This window comes from Sciurus vulgaris, assembly GCF_902686455.1.
Source record: "Sciurus vulgaris genome assembly, chromosome: 14".
NCBI lineage: Eukaryota > Metazoa > Chordata > Mammalia > Rodentia > Sciuridae > Sciurus > Sciurus vulgaris.
In genome coordinates, this window is record NC_136475.1 from 79,085,568 (window position 1) to 79,110,343 (window position 24,776).

General features: G+C 39.0%; 1 protein-coding gene across 14 annotated transcripts in view; it reads left to right on the forward strand.

Annotated features, from left to right (window-relative positions):
• DTNB (dystrobrevin beta) overlaps positions 1-24,776 on the forward strand; it is a 227,692-nt gene that overhangs the window by 62,675 nt on the left and 140,241 nt on the right. For all 14 annotated transcript variants that reach the window (XM_079111086.1, XM_079111076.1, XM_079111081.1 and 11 more), the window contains one exon: positions 15,429-15,583. In XM_079111086.1, the coding sequence (XP_078967212.1) occupies positions 15,429-15,583 (155 nt within the window). The remainder of the gene's footprint in view (positions 1-15,428; positions 15,584-24,776) is intronic.

Here is a 24,776-nt window from a genome sequence, read left to right on the forward strand (position 1 = left end):
TTAAACAGCTTTAATGAATGTTTTGGAAGATGCTGTACTGAGATTTATTCTCTTTGTGTGTTTTGTGTTTTATTTTACCTGGTCTGTATGCAGCAGCTGTCTCAGTATGTGAGTTATGCCACCTACTGTTCAGATGGAGAACTCAGTTGATTTAATTTATTTATTTTTTTCTAAAATGAAGAAACCAAAGAGGTTCAGAATAATGTTGACATTTTAAAATTCCTTTAAAAACTGTTTTCCATGTTACTAAAATGTGATTGAAGATGATTATGTTGAGAATTTTTAGTTAGGACTTAAATTGATTGCCTTTTCGGGGTCTGGTCAAGCCCAACCCTTTTCTTGATAACACCATTCTTTTGTCAGGTGGTATTTGCTGTGGTTAAACTGTTCTCAGTACTTATGGTCAGGCTTAGCTATTTAGAAGTCGATAGCCTTCCTCCCCTGCAAGTTATCTTTTCAGTTATCTTTCCTTTGTTGTTTTGTTTTTCTGTTGGCCAGTTTGGCATTTTACTATTTAGTAGATAATGTAAGAATGTGGCCAGTGAATGCAGAGGAGGCAAGATCCACAGCTGTTTAATTTTTCTGATTGTGGTGTGTATTGATTTGATCGCTATGGGGTTCTTGCTTTCTGCTGTGATGAGCATGGTGCTAGGTGCTCTACATGTATTTTGGAATCCTTAAAAATTCCTTTGAGCTGAAGGTGGCATTTTTTCATTTTACAGGGGCACCTGGGATTTCATCTAAATTCAGAGTACTGGTCTAGGCTACTCTGTCGTTCTCCACAATACCAGTACTGTAACATGAGGTGCACACTGTACAGAACTGTGTTCAGGTGCTGCCATACAAGAACCAGAGAGACAGGAGCTTGCCTTAGGATTTAGGGAGATGAGATTGAAACTGTGGGTTTTAATCAAGTGTTGAGATACTCTCTGAATTCAACTGTTAAAGACACTGGGTTGTCTGGGCGGTAGTTTTTCTCATAGACTGGCTCTTGATGATTGCATTCCTTGTGATGTTCGTTTGGGTCCTGCTTTTTTTTTTTTTTTTTTTTAATTGAAAGACTCAGAGGCTCAATCAGATCAGATTCAAGTGTGAGCTTTTGGATCAGATTACCTCATACGTGCATTTGTTTTCTCTGCTTTTACTTATGTGTCACTGTGACATTCAAAGTTGGAAAATTAGATGGTCCACAAGATCAGATTTAGACATTCTAAAGAAAGATCTTAGATCATGTATTTCATCAACTGTTGTCCTGTTTATCTTCATTTCAGAATTGACTGCCATGTCATAAAATGGTCATAAAAATTACACTTTTGTTTAAATACTTTTCTAAGGTCTTTTTAAGATGTGGTATCTCAAAATATTACTCTTCTGGACTAAACTCTTTCATGTTTTCTTAATGTGGTATGGTGTTTTTCTGAGGAAGATAGTATGTGGGGGAATTTATATTTCATTGACACACAAAATTTTGTCTGATTTTAAAGGATGCTACCACATAAAGAGCCTATAGAGCATCCTTATTAGTACTGGGGAGTCTGGTTGAAAAATAGTAGAAGATTGATTGATTATGTAACCACATATTCTAGATGATCCTGGAGTCTAGGTTTCTGTGATTAAATCTGCTACATTTACATGTAGTCAGCTCACCTGGCACATCATAAGTACCTAGACATTTGCCAAATATTGATCGAATACTAAAATCATACAGTTTTTTGTTGTTAACTGTTTACTGAAAAATTGCAAATTCTACTAGTATGTCAAGTATGGAAAGGACCCATGTCACGGCAGTTTGTGTTTTCTGTGCTGATGGTCCAACCCAGAGCCCCAAGCATGCTAGCGGGGCAAGCACTTAGCCACTGAGCTATACCCACACCCAGTCGCAGGGTTTTTGGTGTGACTTTGAACTTCTTTGAAAAACTTGAAGTGACCAAGATTCAAGGGGGACAGAAGCACACATGCCACAGCAAATGGGACATTTTGGTGTGCTCAAAATGCCAGTCATTACATTTAGTCTACAGATTGAGATGGTACGAGCTGTACTTGATCACTGATCTCTTAAGCAGCATATCTTATTCAGGTACATTTTAAATAGTTCATTTTATTTATACTCAAAATTATAGTTTTTCTACCAGTATAGCTCTATTTAATTTTTTTGTACTGAAATTATCTTGGCTTGGGAGTTAGTTGTGTATCATAAGTGGACATTTTGGTATTGAAAGCCTGTCTCCAGTTTTAAATTTCAACCATCCAGGGTGTAAACAAACCACTTTAAAATGTGGCCTGTTTCTTCTGTTCAGCAGAACTCACTGATCATGATTTAAACATCTTTTATCCATTAGTGATGTCATTCTCTTATGCATTCAGGGATAAGTGAAGTTTAGAGTTGTTTAGTTCCTTCTTTTTTTTGTGGGATTGGGGGGATACCAGGGGTTGAATTCAGGGGCACTTGACCACAGCCACATCCCAAACCCTATTTTATATTTTATATTTTATATAGAGACAGGGTCTCACTGAGTTGCTTAGTGCCTCACTTTTGCTGAGGCTGGTTTTGAATTCTCAATCCTCATGTCTCAGCCTCCCTAGCCGCTGGGATTACAGGCATGTGCCACTACGCCCAGACTCTCACATATTGAGACTGTAGTTGACCCTGTAACAACATGGGGTTAAGGGTGCTGACCCTCTTCAGTAGAAAATCCACAAAATGTTTTTAACTCCTCACTTCTTAACTAGCAGCTAGTAGCCTGCTCTTGATTGAAAGCCTTACCAACAACATAAACAATTGATCAACACTTAAACTTTGTATGCTATATTGTTATGTATAGTGGGAAATAGGCCAGAATGGTGAGAGGTGGTTCACAGCAGTATGCAGTTCTCTGGAGAAATGGATTGCTCATGCAGAGACGATCAGCATCACATGCGTTCTACAGGATGCTGCAGGATGTGCCCACCTGCTCACCCTGATAGCAATAGGAGGTGGCTACAAAACATGATAGTAGTGCAGTGTGTGCTACAGTCAGCTTTATGCACTATGTTTAAGTACTGCATCTTTGTATTTGTTTACATTTCTCTCCACTGCCAGTGGTACCATGTGCAGTCTGTGTGTAAGCGCTGATAAATTCTAACTTTTTGTAGTTGATTTATATATAGAGCATAAATGACAAATTAGATCTATCTACACATATTTTATATGGTTTTGATAAATTTTTTTAGTATTGCTAGGTTATGAGGTTCATCTGTGAGTTTTATCAAATCGTCCCAAGTCTCAAAAAAAAAAAAAAAAAAAAAAAAAAAAAATCCTTGTATATGTAAGTGGACCTGAGCAGTTGAAACCGGTGTTGTTATAGGGTCAGCTGTACTGTGCCTTTTCAATTCTTGATTTGTCGTTGGAGGTGGGATGCATGTGTCCTTTATCACTGGCTAATGTGATGTTAACAGTATACCAGTCTCCAGTTGTTTTGCTTCTGATTTACTACTTTTCATATGCTACTGAAAAAGAAACTGAAACTCCTTAGTATTCTGTTTAAGGTAAAGATTCAGAGTGATTACTCCATTAGGAGAGAAGTCCCTGGGTGTAGTGCGATTGTCAGTTTTGGCTGTTGTGAGAAACTTTCCCTTGGTTTCTAACAGAGGTGCCTGAATAAGGGTGCAGCCAAAGTGAACTGAAACGCTGTCTGGTAACATCGCAGGAGACTCATCATTGATTCATGCTTCTCCTCCGCTCCCTCCTCTGGACTGCTGCTGGGGTCTCTGTTCATGTTTTCCCTGTGGTAGGTTTCCTAGTATATGGAACACACCTTAGCATTTCTACTTTTTTTCTTTTCACTTTGATCTTTCTAGATTTTACCTTTTAGAATTTAAAAACTTTGAATTTTCCCTTCAACCTTTTTCATTTGACTTCTCATGTTTGTTTTAGTGTCAAGATAGCATTTGGAATAACAAATATTTGTACTTTTAGTTTGAAACATTTTTTGATTGGATTTTTTAGATTTGTCTTAAGAGCATTTCTTTCCCTGATCCAGGTTTGGTGGCTCATGCCTATAATCCCAGTGACTCAGGAAGGGGAGGCAGTAGGATTGCAAGTTCAAAGCCAACCTCAGCAAATTAGCAAGACCCTGTCTCAAAATAAAAAGAGCTGGGATGTGGCTCAGTGGTTAAGCAACCCTGGGTTCTAACCCCCAGTTCCAGAAAAATAGGATTTCTGTCCCCATTGGTCATTCATTTGCAGAAATGGTTCCTCGTCGGTGACCATTAGGGACTATGTCCTAGAGTAAAAATTAACTTACATCAGGATTATAAATATCAGTGATTTATAATCAGAATAAAAACTTTAATTAAAAGTATAATTTAAATAGTAATGTCAAAAACCCAAAATGTAACTCATGAGAACAAAACCTATACACTATAAAGTCTATTATTTGTTAAACCACACTTGTCAGTTAACTGTATGACTTATTTTTTTTTAATTAATTCTATTTGTTTTATAATAAATGTGATCACTTCTTATTCAAACCACATCTAGTTGCACTAAACAAGAGGACTAGGTGATTCATAAAGTCATCTAAACTTCATTTAAAAAACTAGCACTACCATTTTGAAGAACATGGGGAAGGCTGTGAAATGTTCATATCCCCGTGCTCATTCTGCTTCTGCAGTTTTCCCTATATGTGTGTGTGTGTTTATATATATAAATACAATTATTTTTGAGATGAACATGTCATTAAGTTGTCCAGGCTGGTCTCAGAGTGGTCCTCCTCCCTCAGCCTCTCAAACAGCTGGGACTGCAGGTGGGCACCGCTGTACCCAGCTTAAGTTTTAGGTATATTTGTTGCAACATTTTTTATAATACATGAAAACTTGAACAGTAGTGTTCAAAAGGGAGAACTCAGTTAAGTTTTGGCACACTCACATGATTGGATATAATGCCTTTAAAAATAAATGTTAATAGATCAAAATGCATAAATGTAATGTGGTTTTCAACAATTTATTATACACATAGAAAAATAAGAAATATACGGATGCGCTAGTGGGGATTTTCTCTGGATCATAGCACAATGGTTTTCTAAGAGAAATAGTTTATATTGTTTGTAGTGTTGCATGTTTTTGAGAGACCACACTTTGAGTACTCAGAAAAGATGCCCTGAGGTGCTTTCTGCCTTTTTTGCCCAGAGTTGACTGTTTTCACTGGCATCACTTTTTTTTGCCTCCTTGATGTTTTATTAGAAGACTGGAGAGGGGGCTCCCTTTGAAGTCACAATTAAATTTCACCTGTTCAATTTACCCTCCTATGCTACATTCTTTAAATATGTCACTGAAGATTTATCTTCCCTGGTTTCTGTTAGCCATCCCTTCTCAGCAGATGGAAGTGACTGTTTAATCTGATGGGTGATGCCCGTCATTCTTTTCTTTTCTTTTTTCTTTTCTTTTTTTTTTTTTTTTGGCATTTGCTTACTTGCTGTGCTTTTTAAAAATATTTTATTTATTTTTACAGACTGCATTTTGATTCATTGCACACATGGGGTACGTCATTTAGTTTTTATGATTGTGCTTGATGTAGATTTACACTATTCCTGTAATCATATGTGTACATAGGGTAATGTCTGTCTCATTCCACCATCTTTCATACCCCCTCCCCCTCCTCCCTCTCATTGTCCTCTACATAATCCAAAGTTCTTCCATTCTTCTCTTACCCCCACCCCCATTATGTGTCATCATCCACTTATCAGGGAAATCATTCGACCTTTGGTTTTTTGGGATTGTCTTATTATAGTGAGCTTAGCACAATATTCTCCAGTTCCATCCATTTATCTGCAAATGCCATAATTTCTTTCTTCTTTATGACTGAATAATATTCCATTGTATATATATACCACAGTTTCTTTATCCATTCATCTGTTGAAGGGCATCTCAGTTGGTTCCACAATCTAGCTGTTGTGAATTGAGCTGCTATGAACATTGATGTGGCTGCATTACTGTAGTATGCTGATTTTAAGTCCTTTGGTTATAAACCAAGGAGTGGGATAGCTGGGTCAAATGGTGGGTCCATTCTAAATTTTCTGAGGACTCTCCATACTGCTTTCCAGAGTGGCTGCACCAATTTGCAACTCCACCAACAAGTGTGAGTGTCCCTTTTTCCCCACATCCACGCCAACACTTAGTTTTGCTTGTGTTCTTGATAATAGCCATTCTAATTGGAGATAGATGAAATCTTAGGGTGGTTTTAATTTGTATTTCTCTAATTATTATAGATGTTGAACAGTTTTTCATATATTTGTTGATCACCTGTATGTTTTCTTCTGAGAAGTGTCTGCCCAGTTCCTTAGCCCATTTATTGATTGGGTTCTTTGTATTTTTGGTGTAAAATGTGTAAAGTATTTTAAGTTCTTTATAAATTTTGTAGATTAGTGCTCTACGTGAAGTGTGTGTGGAAAAGATTTTCTCCCACTCTGTAGGCTCTCTTTTCACTTTATTGATTGTATCTTTTGCTGAGAAAAAACTTTTTAGTTTGACTCCATTCCATTTATTGATCCTTGCTTTCATTTCTTGAGCTTTGGGAATCTTGTTAAGGAAGTCTGGTCCTAAGCCAACATGATGAAGTTTCAGGCCAACTTTTATTTGGTGCAGGGTCTCTGTTCTAATTCCTAGGTCCTTGATCCATTCTGAGTTGAGTTTTGTGCAGGGTGAGAGATAGAGGTTTAATTTCATTTTACTACATATGGATTTCCAGTTTTCCCAGCACCATTTGTTGAAGAGGCTATCTTTTCTCCTTTGTATGTTTTTGGCTCCTTTGCCTAGTATGAGGTAAGTGTACTTATGTGGGTTTGTCTCTGTGTCTTCTATTGTGTACCATTGGTCTGCCTGTCTATTTTGGTGCCAGTACCGTGCCATTTTTGTTACTGTTTCTTGAATAACCAAAATGGCTAAGGACTCGAAGCAAGTAAGGAATACACCCTATATTTGCATTTTTACCAATAAGGGGGAAAAAAAAGAAGAAAAGGAAAAACAAAGGCCAAAGGCACCTGGAACTTTTTGCAAAGTAGCCCTGTCTGCAGCAGCTCCTGAAGCCCAGGCTCCCCCCCAGCCTCTTTCTGACCTAATGAGTGATATGGAATTTTAATGTGTTTGAAAATGCATCATGAGCTTGCCGTTAGTTGTGTATAGATATCCACAAACACACAGATGTGTGTAGATGCCTTTCTGGGTTAAGTTGCTCAGTTGGTTGGAAGTTGATGAGTGAGAGTCATTTGCTAGGGAAAGCTAACATAAAAGAAAATGCTGGGACTGGGGTTGTGACTCAGTGGTAGAGCACTTACCTAGCACGTGTGAGGAACTGGGTTTGATCATCAGCAACACTAAAAATAAATGAATAAATAAATAAATAAAGTCCAGCTACAACTAAAAAATATTTTTTAAAAAAGGGTTTCATTTATCAACTTGACTCAGTCTGAACAGCCTTATCACCTTGCAGAAGTGTAGAGTTGGTCCTGTGGGGTGAAATGGGAAGAAGTAGGAAGGTAGATGTAACCAATAAAACCAGGGTCATTGTCAGTGGGGAAAATAGAGACCTGTGGTGATGGTAGGTAGAAGCATTGTTTGCTCATTTCACAAAGGATGGAATAATATATGCATGGGTACATATAAGGGCTCAGCTATTGAGTTTCCATCAGGGAAAAAGCCTACCTTTGTTTTTAACTGGAAACAACTGTAAGGAGTTGGTATTCTTTCTTTCAGAGGTGTATAAGTAGAAAAAGAATTAAAGGGGGGAAATTAAGGATGATCTAGGAAATAATTTAGTCCCTTAATTGCAGAGCAGTGTGGGACTTTAATTAGAGGACTATTTAAAATTTAAAAAAAATTTTAAAAATATTTTTATTAACTGGGTATGGTGATACATGCCTGTAATCCCAGCGGCTGGAGAGGCTGAGACAGGAGGATCCCGAGTTCAAAGCCAGCCTCAGCAACTCAGCAAGGCCCTAAGCAATGTAGTGAGACCCTGTCTCAAAATAAAAAGTGAAAGGGTTGGGGATGTGGCTCAGTGGTTTGCGCTCCCCTCAGTTAAAGAGCATCAGGTGCTCACTTCAGTGTTGACCGTTCAAACCTGCCTGTCTGCTGTCCAGCTTGAACTGTGACCCCAAACCCTGTTTCTCTCTGCAGGATGGTTCCACTTGAAAATGTGCCCATTGGTCCAAATATAGTTAAGCTCAGAGCTTGGTGTGGTCTTTGTATCACTGACCTATTGACTTAGTGAGGGTTGTCAGTATTTTCCCAAGATAGAAATTTAAAGAATAATCCTAACTTTTAAAATTCCTTCATTTCCTAATCCGGTTTGCTACCAACTGCAATTCCTATTTTAGTCACATTTACTCTCCAAACATCTCAGCCCACTTGAACTCCAAATCCAGATTGCTTGCATCTTCCAGGAATTTTCTTTCATTAACAGAAGTATTCCTACTCAGTCTTTATTTCTCCATGTAAGTCTAAGTCAGAGTGAGAGCCCGCTATTCCATGCCCTGCTTCCTGCGCACAGTGAAGACTCACCTGTGAGCTCCTGTCAGAGACCCTGGCCCCTCTCCTCTGCTCGAGGTTCTTGTCCCACATCAGTGGCTCTGCCCCCCACCATTCCATACCCCATAGTTCAGGACCTAGCTTCAGATTCCTTTCTTTTTTTTTTTTATTGTTAACAAATGGGATGCATGTTGTTTCTCTGTTTGTACATGGAGTAAAGGCATACCATTTGTGTAATCATAAATTTACATAGGGCAATGTTGTTTGATTCATTCTGTTATTTTTTCCCTTCTCCCCCACCCATCCCTCCCCTTTTTTTCCCTCTATACAGTCTTTCCTTCCTCCATTCTTGCCACCCTCCCTAACCCTAACCCTAAACCTAACACTAACCCTTCCCACCCCCCATTATGTGTCCTCATCTGCTTATCAGCGAGACCATTCGTCCTTTGGTTTTTTGAGATTGGCTTATCTCACTTAGCATGATATTCTCCAATTTCATCCATTTGCCTGCAAATGCCATAATTTTATCATTCTTCATGGCGGAGTAATATTCCATTGTATATATATGCCACAATTTCTTTATCCATTCATCAACTGAAAGACATCTAGGTTGGTTCCACAATCTGGCTATGGTGAATTGAACATCTATGAACATTGATGTGGCCGTATCTCTGTAGTATGCTGATTTTAAGTCCTTTGGGTATAGGCCAAGGAGTGGGATAGCTGGGTCAAATGGTGGTTCCATTCCAAGCTTTCTGAGGAATCTCCATACTGCTAGAGTGGCTGCACTAATTTGCAACCCCACCAGCAATGTATGAGTGTACCTTTTTCCCCACATCCTCGCCAACACCTATTGTTGCTTGTGTTCTTGATAATCACCGTTCTAATTGGGGTGAGATGGAATCTTAGGGTAGTTTTGATTTGCATTTCTCTTTTTACTAGAGATGTTGAACATTTTTTCATATATCTGTTGATTGCTTGTAGATCTTCTGTCAAGTGTCTGTTCATTTCCTTAGCCCATTTGTTGATTGGATTATTTGTATTTTTGGTGTAGAGTTTTTTGAGTTCTTTATAGATTCTGGAAATCAGCGCTCTATCTGAAGTATGAGTGGCAAAGATTTTCTCCCACTCTGTAGGCTCTCTCTTCACATTACTGATAGTTTCCTTTGCTGAGAGAAAGCTTTTTAGTTTGAATCTATCCCAGTTGTTGATTCTTGCTTTTATTTCTTGGGCTATGGGAGTCCTGTTCAGGAAGTCTGATCCTAAGCCAACAAGTTGATGGTTTGCACCTACTTTTTCTTCAAAAGATGCAGGGTCTCTGGTCTGATTCTGAGGTTCTTGATCCATTTTGAGTTGAGTTTTGTGCAGGGTGAGAGATAGGGGTTTCCCAGAGATTTTGATATGATGTGTCTTTGTTCTCGTTTACTTCTAAGAATTTTTTTATTTCCCTCCTGATGTCTTCTGTTATCCATTCATCATATAATAGTGTATTATTTAATCTCCAGGTATTGGAGAAGTTTCTGTCATTTATTTCTAATTTCAATCCATTATGATCTGATAGGAAACAAGGTAGTATCTCTATCTTCTTGTATTTGCTAACAGTAGCTTTGTGGCATAAAAGATGGTTTATTTTAGAGAAGGATCCATGTGCTGCTGAGAAGAAAGTGTATTCATTCTTTGTTGGATGGTATATCCTATATATGTCAGTTAAGTCTAAATTGTTGATTGTGTTATTGAGATCTATGGTTTCTTTATTCAATTTTTGTCTGGAAGATCTATCCAGTGGTGAGAGAGGTGTGTTAAAATCGCCTAGTATTATTGTGTTGTGGTCTATTTGATTTCTGGAATTGAGAAAGATTTATTTGACGTACATGGATGAGCCAATGTTCGGGGCAGAGATATTTATGATTGTTATGTCTTGCTGATTTATGCTTTCCTTAATATGTAATATCCTTCTTTATCCCTTCTGACTGGTTTTGGCTTGAAGTCCACATTATCTGAAATGAGGATGGATACTCCAGCTTTTTTGCTGTGTCCGTGTGCATGGTATGTTTTTTCCCATCCTTTCACCTTTAGTCTGTGGGTATCTCTTTCTATGAAATGAGTCTCTTGCAGGCAGCATATTGTTGGATCTGCCAGTCTATGTCTTTTGATTGATTAGTTCAGGCCATTAACATTCAGGGTTGTTATTGTGATATGATTTGTATTCTCAGTCATTTGGCTCATTTTTGTTTTTTGACATGATTTGGTTTCTCCTTTATTTGGCTGTTCCTTTAGGCTAGTTCCTCCCTTTGCTGATTTGCATCATTGTTTTTCATCTCTTCCTCATGGAATATTTTGCTGAGAATGTTCTGTAATGCCGGCTTTCTTTTTGTAAATTCTTTTAGCTTTTGTTTAACATGGAAGGATTTTATTTCATCATCAAATCTGAAAGTAAGTTTTGCTGGGTATAAGATTCTTGGTTGGCATCCATTTTCTTTCAGGGCTTGGTAAATGTTCCAGGCCCGTCTAGCTTTTAGGGTCTGGATTGAAAAATCTGCTGATATTCTTATTGGTTTCCCCCTGAATGTAATTTGATTTTTTTCTTTTGCAGCCTTTAAAATTCTGTATTTTGTATGTTCGGTATTTTCATTGTAATGTGCCTTGGTGTGGGTCTGTTGTAATTTTGTATATTTGGAGTCCTATAAGCCTCTTGTACTTGGTTTTCCATTTCATTCTTCAGATTTGGGAAGTTTTCTGATATTATTTCATTGAATAGATTGTTCATTCCTTTGGTTTGTTTCTCTAAGCCTTCCTCAATCCCAATAATTCTTAAATTTGGCCTTTTCATGATATCCCATAATTCTTGTAGATTCTGTTCATGATTTCTTACCATCTTCTCTGTCTGTTTGGTCAGTTTTGTTTTCAAGATTAAATATTTTGTCTTCAATGTCGGAGGTTCTGTCTTCCAGGTGTTCTATCCTTTTGGTTATGCTTTCTGTGGAGTTTTTAACTTGGTTTATTGTTTCCTTCATTTCAAGGATTTTTTTTTTTTCAGTATCTCTAACTCTTTATTGAAATGATCTTTTGCTTCCCGTATTTGCTCTTTTAACTGTTGATTGGTGCGATCATTTAATGCCTGCGTTTGCTCTTTCATCTCCTCGTTTGCTTCCCTGATTGTTTTAATTATGTACATTCTGAACTCCCTTTCTGACATTTCTTCTCCTGTGCTGTCATTGGGTTTTATTGATATAGTATCTAGGTTTGTGTGGGACATTTTCTTCCCTTGTTTTCTCATATTGATCAGATATCAGTGGTACTCTGAGATATTGCAGGTTTCCTCTATTGGCTTATAGTGTCCCTGTAGATTTCCAGTGGATCACCTCCCAGCCTTCAGTAACCTGAAGTCTTGGAGGAACTTGATAATGCAGTGCTTCTGAAGAACGCTGCCCCTAGCCCACTACTGGGTCCAGGTCTGGGGGCTGGTTCTGCGTGGAAATCCTCTTACTGGCCGGTCCTGCTCCTAGAAGCTGGCTATAGACAGGGCCTGCCCCCGCCTGAGGGAGCCAGGCTGCTCGGGGAAAGCCTTTCCCTTGTTGGTCCCAGAAGCCACCTGCAGGCCGGGGACCACTGCTGGGTTCAGGGCTTGGGGTTGGCTCTGTGCGGAAAAGCTCTCACCGGGCAGGCCTGCTCCAAGAAGCTGGCTGTGGACCCCGCCTGCCGCCAGAGGGAGCAGGGCTGCTTGGGGAAGTCTCTCGCTGCCCTGCTATGGTTTGAGAAGCCGCCTGGGGACTGGGACCCACCTCTGAGTTCAGGGCTTGGGGTTGGCTCTGTGTGGAAAAGCTCTCACTGGGCCGGCCTGCTCCTAGAAGCTGGCTGTGGATGGCGCCTGCCGCTGGAGGAGCAGGGTTGCTTGGGGAAGTCTCTTGCTGCCCTGCCCTGCTCCGAGAAGCTGCCCCCTGTCCGGGCCTCCCGCCTGGGCCGAGCTTCACCCGGTGGCAGAGACTCACCCCGCGGCAGTATGTTGGTCCGAGTCTCTCAATATGTCTCCTTCTTGAATCCTGAGTTCTGGAGCGCCGGGAGATGCATTCACCTCTAGTCTGCCATCTTGGATCTCCTCAGATTCCTTTCTTTTGGAACTTTCTTGACAGTTCCTTGGATTGGTGACTTGTCTATTCTGTTATCTAAATGTTTCTCACATGTGGTTCAGTTTCTTCACATTTCTGTACTTCCTTTTAGGGGCATTTATCAGTCTGCTTTTTTGTCTGTTGATTGTCCTTCATCCGGAGCCAGGCTCTTGTTTTTTTATGTAGAATGCATGTGATACCACTTAGGCATGTTGCTTTGTAGCTGCTCTATGACATATCTGATTCATTCTTTTTTATGATTTGTTCTGTTTCATATAATGTCCCTTTTAATATGTCTATTTTGCTTATTTTAGAGTTCTTAGTTCATTTGTTCTAGTATATATGTTGCCAAAATTGATACGTGCTGTCCTGTTTGTTGATCTTTTAAGGTAGTTATAGTCCTGTGCCTCTTTATGTTCATATCTAGTCTAAATTATGTCTTGAAGGAACATGGCATAATGAAATTTACTTTGGAATCAGGTGTAGGTTTAAAACTTGATTTGGCCACCTACTAGCTTTTTGAACAAGTTAACTTTTCTAAGCTACAATTTTTTCATGCATAAAATTAAGTAATTGTGTGTGTGCTCATGTGTGTGTGCTCAAGTATATAACACATAAACCTTTTATAGAGTAAAACACGGCAATGTTTGGTAACTACAGTAGCATTTAGAATTAGAGTTTGTTGCATGAAAGTGGAAACCCAATATGAAGGTGTCTTAAAGTTGGAGTATATTTTTCTCTAACATAAAAGGAGTCCAGAGGAGATCATTCAGGGCTACTTTGGAAGTTTTATGTTTTTCTAGGATGAATGCTTTCTTTCTCCTTCTTTCCTATTGTTCTAATGTACGATTTCTATATTAAGATGACCACATAGTCCAAAGTGGCTGCTGGAGCTCCAGCTGTCAGCAAAAGGAGGAAAGAAATAAGGATAAAAAGGCCTGTTTTTCCAGTCAGTTTATTTAACCTTCCTGGAAGTCTCATCATCCTTCTGATTACAGTTTCATTAGCCAGAGCTTAGTCACATGATCACAAGTTTTTAAATGGAGGCTGGGAAATTTAATCTGTTCTGTCACTAAGGAAGAAAAAGATAATAAATATTGAGTGGCTGCAGGCTGACTCAGCTTGGTACCTGGCATGCTGTGGGGCTCAAACATCCTTTTTGCCTCTGTTATTTTTGTTGTATTTAGAGTAGGAGTAGCTCTTAATTCTTTTTTGTCTCATATGTATCTTACTTTTCCAGCTACATTAAAAGTTTGGGGATAAAGACCATGTATCATACTACTTTGTTGTGTTTCAAAACATCTAGCAGAGCACTTGGCACTTGGACCACATAATGGGGACTTAAATCTGCATTTTTTTAATTAATTGATTTCATTTTCCAGTAGTATCAACCTTTTTAAACCTTTCACTCTTGGTCCCTCCCTCTCCTTTGTGGATATTAAATATTTTCCTTTTAACTATAAGCTAACTGCCTGTGACAGGATAGATTTCCAGTCTTTGGTGATTTCTCAGTTTCTCATGCCTTAGAAATTCACCTTTTGGATTGGCAATCTAGCATCTTTTTTTGATATATGTACTTAAAAATATTTTTTCTTGGGGGCTGGGGATATAACTCAGTTGGTAGTGTTTGCTTAGCATGCACAAGGCCCTGGGTTCAATCCCCAGCACTACCCAAAAAAAAAAAAAAAATTTTTTTTTTTCTTCACCTTGTGCTTTGGGATAAATTCCCCAAATTGAACCAAAATAGTAACACATATTCTATGTATCTATTATATAAATATAGTTCTCTCATATACCTGTTCACTATGAATATACAGAATATAAATTTTCAAAATGCTCTGTTTGAAAAATCCTCAGGGGATGATTTTATGTGTATATTTAACTCACGAATTAATTAATTATTAAGGAAGCCCAGTAACATGAAAAAAAGTTTAGATCATGTTTCTTCATTCATTGGGTTGTTTTGATCTCCTGGTTATTTGTCTTTTTCTCTCCAAGTGTGGATGAAAAGGGGGATAGCTAGAGACATGAACTGTACAAAAATAAGGAAATAGTAATATGACTGGCAACTTCTCTTTGCTTGGCTGGACTTTATGTAAAAATAGAGTTTTATATTAGTAAAGTATCTTGGGATAGAAGAGTTTATATGGGCTTTTTTTTTCCGGTGCTGAAAATCGAACCCAGGGCCTTGTGCATGCAAGGCAAGCACTCTACCGACTGAGCTATCTCCCCAGCCCCCATATGGTCCTTTTTTACTGTACTTTACAACTCACTGAATAGACTATTTTAAACATTCTCTATGTGTACAGTTTCATCATTGGTGTGTGAATTTGTAAATGTAGCACCGTGTCGTGTCTTATCACCCCTATGCTACTTGTTCATAACCTGCGTGTGTGTCAAAACACTGAGGGGTACAGACAGGTTGCTAGAAATCTTTCTTGGAACAAAAACAAGTCATAAGTTAAATTAAAGGTTATATATCATTCTGTTGTGCATATTCAGAAAGAGTACATAGGTAGATATACATGAATGTTATTTTTTTTGATGATTAGGTGGGATTTTGAGTGAGTGGGACTCAGGGGCCTTGTCAGTAAAGTAACCACATGGTGTTAATAAGAATGAGAATGGTTTTAATATGACTAAGATTCATAACTTAATGGGACTTCTTAATGATTTATTTTTACTGCTATACAAATAACAGCACCATTTCTTTTAAAAAATCATTTTTTTTAATGTGTTCTCTTTTATATATACATGACAGTAGAGTGAAAAAACTAACATTTTCTTGTAGTTTGACTTTGTTTGGTTTTGTTCTCATAGATATTTTCTCCCAGATGTCAGACTCCAGTGGCTTCATGATACTCAGCAAGTTCGACCAGTTTCTGAAGGAAGTCCTGAAGCTCCCAGCAGCTGTCTTTGAAGGGCCATCGTTTGGTTACACAGAACACTCAGTCCGCACCTGTTTTCCACAGCAGGTAAGGACAGATGGATAGACTCTAGGACTAGAAGAGCTTTCTTCCATCCTACCACCTTCTGGCAGGTTCCACCAGATCCTTCCAGTCTAGGATATGATCTCTTATGTAGGGGAGCAGCTTTATGGGGGGGCAGGGTGAGCTGAATGGGAGTATAAACCACCTGAGAACTCCTGTGGGGAAGGGGTCTTTTCTGAAAAAAGGTCATGTTGAAATAATTTGAGGAAAAGCATTTAAGAAGTGTTATATTATTGCCACTGGACGTTTGTACTTTTCCATGTGAGTTCTTTAAAATGTGAAATGCAGGGTTTCTGACATAAAATTAGCAGGGCTGGAACATTGTCCCCAACACTGGAGACTGGGGAGAGCCAAGCAGTTTGCAGTGGCCAGCACCAAGCCCTCAAATGCAATGCCACTTCCACATGACAGGAAGGTGGATTTGATTTCCTCCTGTGACCTTCACCTAGACGTTGGTATGAGTGTTTTCCTAAAATCTTAATTGTGCCTCAAAGGACTGGGTTTAGAGTAGATACTAACTTCTGTTTGTTAAAACAGAGATTAGATAAAAGAAGCTTAAAGCTAACTTAGAAAGTTCTAGAAAGTGGGAAACTAAGAAAAAAATACATGTTAAAACTAAAGGTAGGGCTGGGGTTGTGGCTTAGTGGTAGAGTGTTTGCCTAGCACATGTGAGGCACTGGGTTCAATTCTCAGCACCACATAAAAATAAGTAATAAATAAAATAAACCTATAAAAAAGAGTTTAGTTAAAGAAAACTAATGGTAAAAAAGTTAATAGAAATAGATATTGACGTAGTGTGAAAGTATTAAGACACTTGCTAAATACCAAGAGAAACAGTGATTTTACAGGTGGAGAAACCTATCAGACATCACTTTAACCAAGTAAGCAGAATCCGTATCACCAGGGAAGAGAGAAACATAGCCTGAATCTAATTGTGAGGAAACTCAGACCAACCTGAATAAGATTTCTACAACATTTCTACAATGTAACATAACATAACTTCTTTTGTCCTAAAAGACAAAAGAAGACTGAGGAAGTGTTTTCCAGATTAAAGGAGTCTTAAGAGACATGAATACTGAACGCAGTTCATGGTCTGGGCTTTCTTTTATTGTAAAAGGCACAATTGGGACAACTGGAGAAGTCTGAACAAAATTTATAGCTAGATAATAGTATTCTGTCAGTGGATGTTAATTTCCTGAATTTGATATTTGTATTTACTTATGTCAAAGAGTGTTTCGGTTTTTAAGAAATTCAACCTGAAGTGCTCAAGGAGCATCCTTCTCCCATGGGAGCATCCGAGGAATGTGTTACAGGAAAATGTTTTTGTTTTGTTTTGTTTTTTGGGTGCTTATTTACTACTTTTCTGTAAGTCTGAAATTATTTAAAAATAAAAATTAAGATATGTAAAGAAGAAATCTAAAGACCTGTGATACTTTGATTCAACAAAGCAGCTAACACACAAACATACCCTTTTACATTTAGAGTTAAGAATTCATATTTAGCAATCACTTGGCTCTTGCACTGAAGGTGATCTCTTAGCAATGGAAAATTATTATTAGCAACCTGAAGAGATGTTCTTCCCAAATTTGTGCACATTTTGGCTGGTTTTGTGCAAATTTGCCTGTATCCACTACTTTTTCCTCTCCTCTCTTAGCGTGAACGGCAGTACCAGCTTTCTGCATAGTGAAAGTATCTCCAGGCTCCAGTTTATTCTAGTAACACATAGCTTGCATTTTCCTTTCTGAATATGCATTCTCAAATGATGTGAGGCTGCCCGGACTTATCTTGGGACAGGAAAGTCCTTCAGGTGTTAAGTGCCCTTGGAGGACGTGAGCACAGATGAGTGACGGGACCACAGGCGGCCTGGCCTCAGTTTTGGTTCAGAGCTTGCGTCACCACTGGTGCTTCTGAAGTGGCACCAGTACCCTGGGTGATCTCCTGAATCCTGTGCACGTGGCTGTCCTCTCAGGGTGCTTGCTGGAGGCCAGGCTGCGTGTTGATTAAATCCTGGGAGGCTGCTCTTGAGTGAAATGGCATCAGAATGGAGAGGGAGTTCACACAGTGGACAGTGCCTGACAAGTGGGTGACAGTTATGGGGTGGTGACCCTAAGGCGACCTTCAGTGTAATTGTAATCTCAGTGCCATGAGGAGAATCCAGTGTTGGAATAATGTCAAAGATATTTTAAAAATTTAATTGTTCCTATTCTGCACATTACCGCACGATGGGGAGGGTTGTGAGGCCTTCTAACTCACAGCCCAACGGTGCTTTCCACTTGCTGCAGACCTGCAAGAAAAGCAATCTACATTTTGAAATATGCCAAATTTGGAGAAGTCTAAGAAGTACTTCTCCATTTAGAGAAGCTTGAATTTTCCTAAGTTCTTGAAGATGATGAAGAAAAAGAAGCTTCTGAAGACATAGAAACTTCAGATAGAATGACCAAAAAATGAGACTGTTTGGATAAAGTTTGGTGCAACAAAAATAAATTCACTGAGTTTCCTTTTGAAAGTGGGCTTTTCCTGCACAGTGTGTTTCCTACGGTGTGTTTCTTTAATGCAAGTTGGCTCCTGTCAGTGCCAGACAGAGCTGAATCAAGGCAAAGTGGAAGTTGCTTAGCCGGTTCTCACACAGTTTTCCTCAGCATACTGATGTTCTGTGATGAACAGTGAAGTGACTGCAATTAAAGAGAAAGTATGAGTATTTGAGAAAGAACCAGAAATTCTTCAGTACCTTCCTGTAGTGAAAGAGGCGACTGGTTTAGAGGATTCATGAACTGCTTCTCTTTCTGCAGCTCTGTAATGAAGCTGCAGTGCAAGTGAAAAATCTGTGAAGGCACCCTCAATGCTAAAGTAATGATGAAATTAGGCATCCCCCGGATCCAGTGTGTAGTTTTGATAAGACTGGTCTGTGTTGGGAGTTGTATTGCTCTTATCACGAAGAAGGAAAATGTCAGGATTTAAGGCTGTAAGGTGTTGTCGAATGGTGACTCCTAGTGAAAGTGCCTGTGGAGATCTGATTGGCTTATTTATATAGATTTTTGTTTTTGGTGTGTTTTGCTGTTTTTGTAGTGCTGGGGGTTGAAACCAGGGCATCGTGCATGCTAGGCAAGCCCTCTGCCACTGAGCCACGTTCCCAGTTCTTTGTATCAGTTTAATTCATTTTTAAAACATTCGTAGCTGGGTGCAGTGGTGCATGCCTGTAATCCCAGTGATTCAGGAATGTGAGACGGGAGGATTTCAAGTTCAAGACTAGCCTTAGCAACTTAGTGAGACCTTAATCAACATAGTGAGACCTTGTCTCAAAATGAAAAATGAAAAAGGCCTGGGGATGAGACTCAGTGATAAAGCACCTGTGGGTTCAATTCACAGTACCAAAACAAAAAACACATTTGTTCCTGTTTTTCATCCTCAGTAGAAGTGGTTTAGGTGTAAGGATACAGCTTGATATGACTGCAGCCATCTCGAGTCATAATCACCATAACTCTCTGAGTAACCCTCCCTGGTTTTTCTGCATAGTTTCCCAGCAAACCATAAATAGATAAAGCCACTAGAGCCATCTGAGGAACTTTACAGTGGGACCATGGCTCCAGGGATCTACCCGACTCTTTAGTATTAAGATAAACTAGGTACATTCCAGATGGATAAAATCACTTTAGTCCTAATCCATAAATATGCCCCTCCTTTCGACCAAAAATGTGGGGATTCGACTGGTCCAGCTGCCAGCAGAGGCCAAGCTTCTGCCAGTAAATTGCATTCTGCTGTCCTGGATCTGTCTGCCTGTCTTTGGTCTCACAGCACCTTGGGGCTGGTCCTCAGATACTAGGACTAAGTTTTCTGGAACACTAGTAGTTTTTAAAATAAGAAAAGTTAAAGCATTTATAAGTTAGCTCAACAGAATCCACCTATTAGAATAGTTAAAATTTACTGACACCAAATGTTGGTGAAGATTTGGAGCAACCAGAATTTGCATACAAACCACTTTGGGAAAAGTCCTGGTGATTTCTCAAACCTGATCAGCCTACCCATGACCTAGCCCTTCTACTCCAAGGCTTTTGCCAAGTGAAATAAAAACATGTCCTCAAAAGGATTTTTTACAAGAACACTCTTTCCAGCCTTATCCATAGTAGCCCCAAATTGGAGCCATCCTCAGTGTCCATTGTGATAAAATCTTCAAGAGATAATGCAACTGGAATTAACTTCAAAATAATGGAGGTAGAAGGAGTTTGAAAGCATAGATGAAACAAAATTAGTTGTATATTGAGAATCATTGAAGCTAGACGTTAGGCATTCTATGCTATTCTCTTTGGTATATTTTTAAAACTTTAATAATGGAAAGATTAATTGTAAATTCATGATTGTGCTTATTGTTTGAACATATTACAATGTTAATGTAGAACTCTAAGCCTAATACTTAGGTGAACAGATATTAAGAAAATAAGATATTAAGATTTTAATTAGATTTTTTCATTGTTTTTGAACTAAAAGATGGACTTTAAAGGTTTACAAGTTATCAGAAATAAACAGTAAATATATTTAAATTTCTCCCATATTTTCCCAAACTTCAGAGTTTTAGAGAAGGGTTGTATTTCTGCTTTGAAAGATGTTTTACCATGTTTTATTACTTATTTTCTAAGTCTTCATATTGACTTTAGGTTGAGAAGTTCCGCCTGCTCTGCAGGTGTTTTAGGTTCGTGGCCTCTGTCTGAAAGAGAAACCCTAGCAAGCAGAGTGGAGTCGGGAGAGTGCAGGAAAGTAGGTGCAGTCTTGCAGTCAGTGTGTGCAGGGTGACACGGTACTGGACGCTGTGCACACTCTCCTTGATTCACAGAGGAAGTGGGACGAGATAGAGATGGGATTATTTTATTGCTCATTGATTTTCAGAAGAGCAAGACTATTTGATATCTGGAAGTGTCTTCTGATTACATTTTGACCAACCTGTTCTCTCTGGCTATATGCCAAAACAACTCTTCTCCCCACTTTGAGGCATTTTCTGGATGTCCTTCCTGAACATTGATGAAAGTGTGGCAGGAATTCCCTGGCATGAGTATGTGGGTATCTGCGTTATTTCACAGGTATTCTAGTTAAGGAGCTTTTTTGTGTCCATTAGCAACCTTTCATCTTCAGGTAGTCTGGTGTGGACTGGTCCCATGTTCCACTGATTCAGAGGCAGGTTTGAAATACCTTCTGTATCCTGTGGCTTCATACAGTGGTACTTGGGTAGGCAGTGGTTTGACAGGTTGTCATTTCCAGCATGTGTGAAGTTATCATAGCTGCTCAAATTGTCGCTTCATCTGAGCCAGGTCCACTTTTGATATTATGGGTTGTCATTTAACATGTTCTCAAGAATAATACTGTGATTTGGCAATAAAAAAAGTTTGTGTAAACACAGAAAGAAATGAACCCAGAGCACAGGGGAATATATTTGGTATTGGTCAGATATTCATTATTAGAGGAGTTCCATATTTTCTTCCAAAGCAACAGCAGGTGTTTACAGAACCTTTTTTAAGGAAGGATATTGACAAATCAATGAAACTATTATTTTTATTACTGAGATATGATGTAAATAATTTCTTGTCATACCAAGCAGTGCGTCTGAAAGTAGACAAAACTGCCATATTTCTATGAATAGATGAAAGAAATTCAATTGATCCAGAGTCATATGTGATGAATTCATACAATGTGAAGGATTACAGTTAATTACACCATTGAGTTAGTTTAATTGAGTGTTTTTCTTTACTAATGGTTGAAAAAAAATTGATGTGTCTTACAAGTGAGCCTGTAAGTGCCTCTTAGGTTGGATGGAATGCAGTGTACAGAATGGGTTTTATTATCAGCTCTATTGTAATGAGGCCTGTCTCGCTACAGAGTGGGGTTTTGTTTTAGTTGGATCTGTTGTAGAGAATGTCTTACTGAATGAGGTGGCTCTATAATTTCTGTTTTTTCTTTTTTTGATACCCGGGATTGAACCCAGGGATGCTTTAAGTACTGAACCAGATCCCCTGCCCTTGTCTATTTTTTTTTATTTTGAGACAGAGTCTTGCTGAGTTGCTGAAGACCTTGCTAAATTGCCAAGGCTGGCCTTGAACTTGTGATCCTCCTGCCTCAGCCTCCCAAGTTGCTGGGATTACAGGCATGTGCCACCATGTCTGGCTGATTTTCTTTTCCTGAGAAGCATTTTTGTCAGCAGCCCTGATGTGTTTGGTCATGTGTCCCTACCTGAGGGCCATGGACAGGGAGGGAGGCTGCCAGGCTTGACGTGGTGGAAACTGTTGGCCTCGTTCCTTCGTTCCTTCTCTGGTGTTTGCTGGTGGCACAGCCCAGCAGGCACTCCTCATCTGGAGTCCTTTCTGCCCTTCTGCCTTGTGGTTCTCTAGTCTTGAGGGAAAACAGAAAAATTTGTCAATCTGAAAGCTAAGGGCCTTGGTCTCCTGGTCCCTAAGTGGCTCAGTGGCAGTCTAAAGAAGACTTTAGACACAGATACTGCTTTTGTCTTATTATTCCTTTTAATCATAAGCAAATTTGAGTTTAAATCACTGTTTTAAAATACAGCTCTGTTGTCTCTGTTTTTCTTTAAAAACTTAATATTCAGCCCTGATCGCCTGCTGGATAAGGTTCCTGGTGTGCCATGGTGGTTCTCAACACCCACCCCAGCCTTCATTCCTGGCTGCCCCTGCCCCTGCCCCTGCCCTGACCTGTTCTGACCCCCTGCAGAGCCCTGATGTGCCCCTTGTAGCTGCGCCAGATGCCTGCCAGCACGCATGCTCTTCCACTTGTGAACTGCAGCCAATCTGATAGGTGAGAAACACTAGCTCAGTGATTTCCACTTCTCTTGTTTTGAGTAGCCTGCATTTGGGCAAGTAAAATAGTCACACTTCTTGTCTTTGTTTATGCTATTAGTGCTTCATGAAAATGAAAGGCTTACAAACCCCTGACCTCTCTCTCCTTCATCAAGGCCTGATATTTCAGATCCCAGCTAAGATATCCCCTCCTGTCAGTGCTCAGCGTGGGGCTACTTTTCCCTTCTGCACTGCATGGCATGTTACATAGCTCAGGGATGTCAGGGAGAGACCTGGCCTCCAGCTCTACATCCCCAGTGATGACAGAGAGCTTATAAAATGAACAGTGCTTATTAAATATGTGCTGGATTAATTGAATAATGATTTTAAATCATGTATGATACAAGATTAGTATTTTTGTATTAATGTTTTGGGCTTGAATTCTACCTGAAAGTATAAAGTTCGTGGTTGTACATGTAACCTTGTTTTTATCCATATTATGCCATGGTGTTCTCAGATGTGATAATCATTGCAGTTGGGAAAATACGGTATTTCAGAATTTTTGAAGAGTTTTTATAATATTTCTCAATTATAATTAATAAAAAACATTTCTTATAAGAAGCACAGCAGCATCATGTTGTGTTATTAAAAATCACTTGTGTTTTCAAAGTCCAAAATAAATCTATAATATGGACAAATTCATTGTCCGATAGTAACTGAAAGGCTTCCCACAATACCAGTTCTATAACTCTTCACATTGGTTTGTCCTTGCCAGAAACAGTAGTCCTACAACTGTACACAAAAATTTGTATCAAAATGTTTTAATTTGAGAACTTCCAAAAATGCCATTTCTAGGCAAACTAAATGTCATATATGCTAAGAGATAGGGCAGTGAATAGATAATATTCACATGTTGCACATCAGGAAATAGGAATTTTTATTGAAAATGAAATTAGCAATGAGTATCTGTTGCTAAATAAGCTTTCTTCTTATTGTTTTAATGATTCTAGATTTATAAAATTTAAAGGGATGGTTCCTCCCCCCATTTTATTTTTTTATTTTTCCTCCCCCCATTTTAGAAAAGGGGAGAGGTAGTTGGAGTTGGAGGAAGGGAAATGAGCATGGGATATAGAATAATAATTGCTACCAGTAAGGATCAGAATAACAAGACACAACACAGAAACACAGAGAAAAAACAGAGAAACACCTAAGAAAGAGCATGAGACCAGGTAGAAGGATGGAAATAGCCTTGATGTTTTACAGAGGAAAGCGTAAAGCATCATGGCATTCTGGCTCAATGGATCAGGCAGCTGTTAAAATGGTTAGAAATGAAGACCTTATACAAAGCAAGACACTTAAATTTTTGAGTGAAAAAACAGTTGATATATCTACTCTATATTCATGATTATGTAGAAATATGTATCTGGAGGGATGTAGACAAAGATGAGATTTGTTTTCATTTTGAAGGTTTTATTTATTTTTCATTTTTAGTGCTAGGGATTTTACCCAGGGGCACTTCACCACTGAGCTACATCCCCAGCCTGTTTTTTTGAAATTTTTTAGTTTGAGACAGGGTTTTGCTAAGTTGCTGAGGCCCTTGCTGAGTTACTGAGGCTGTCTTTGAATTTGTGATCCTCCTGTCAGCCTCCTGAGTCACTGGGCTTATAGGCATGCACCAACACACCTAGCTTGAAGTGGTTTTTTTTTTTTTTTTTTTAATATTTTTTTTTAACTTGTAGATGAACACAATGTCTTTATTTTATTTATTTATTTTTATGTGGTGCTGAGGATCGAACCCAGTGCCTTACATGTGCTAAGCAAGTGCCACACAACTGAGCTACAACCCCAGCCACAAGAACTCTGGTTTTTGAACTACTCAAAAAATTTAACTACTTTTTAGAGAAAGTAACATTAAACTTACAAGTGGGCTTGTAAAAAATGTAATTTTAACAAATAAAAAGATATAGAACTGTTAAACATTAAATTTGTAATAAAGGGTAGGATGCATTTTAATATTTGCCTGCTATCATTTACTAGCTAAAAAAAACTCGGTAGCATCTTTTACTCAGCTGTTTCAGGTAGACACTTTGGTTTCATTGTGGTCTGTTGGTTATTTCCGTGTCTGTGGCTTGGGTATTGTCCACGCCTGGTCCTCTGTCCAGATGTTAAGTGGCATGGTGGTTTCATCTCATCACTCCTGTCTTCCACCACGGCCTCAGATGGGGCAGAAACTTGGGGGCTGGGTTGTAGTTCAGTGGTAGAGCATCTGCCTCGCATGTACAGGGTCCTGGGTTCAATTCCCAGCACTGCCCCCCAACCCCAAATAAGGGAAAAGCAGAAACTTAGATGCTGAGATGGAAACACTAGGGACACTATTTCGCTGCCCGTTTGAGTGGGCCTCTCTC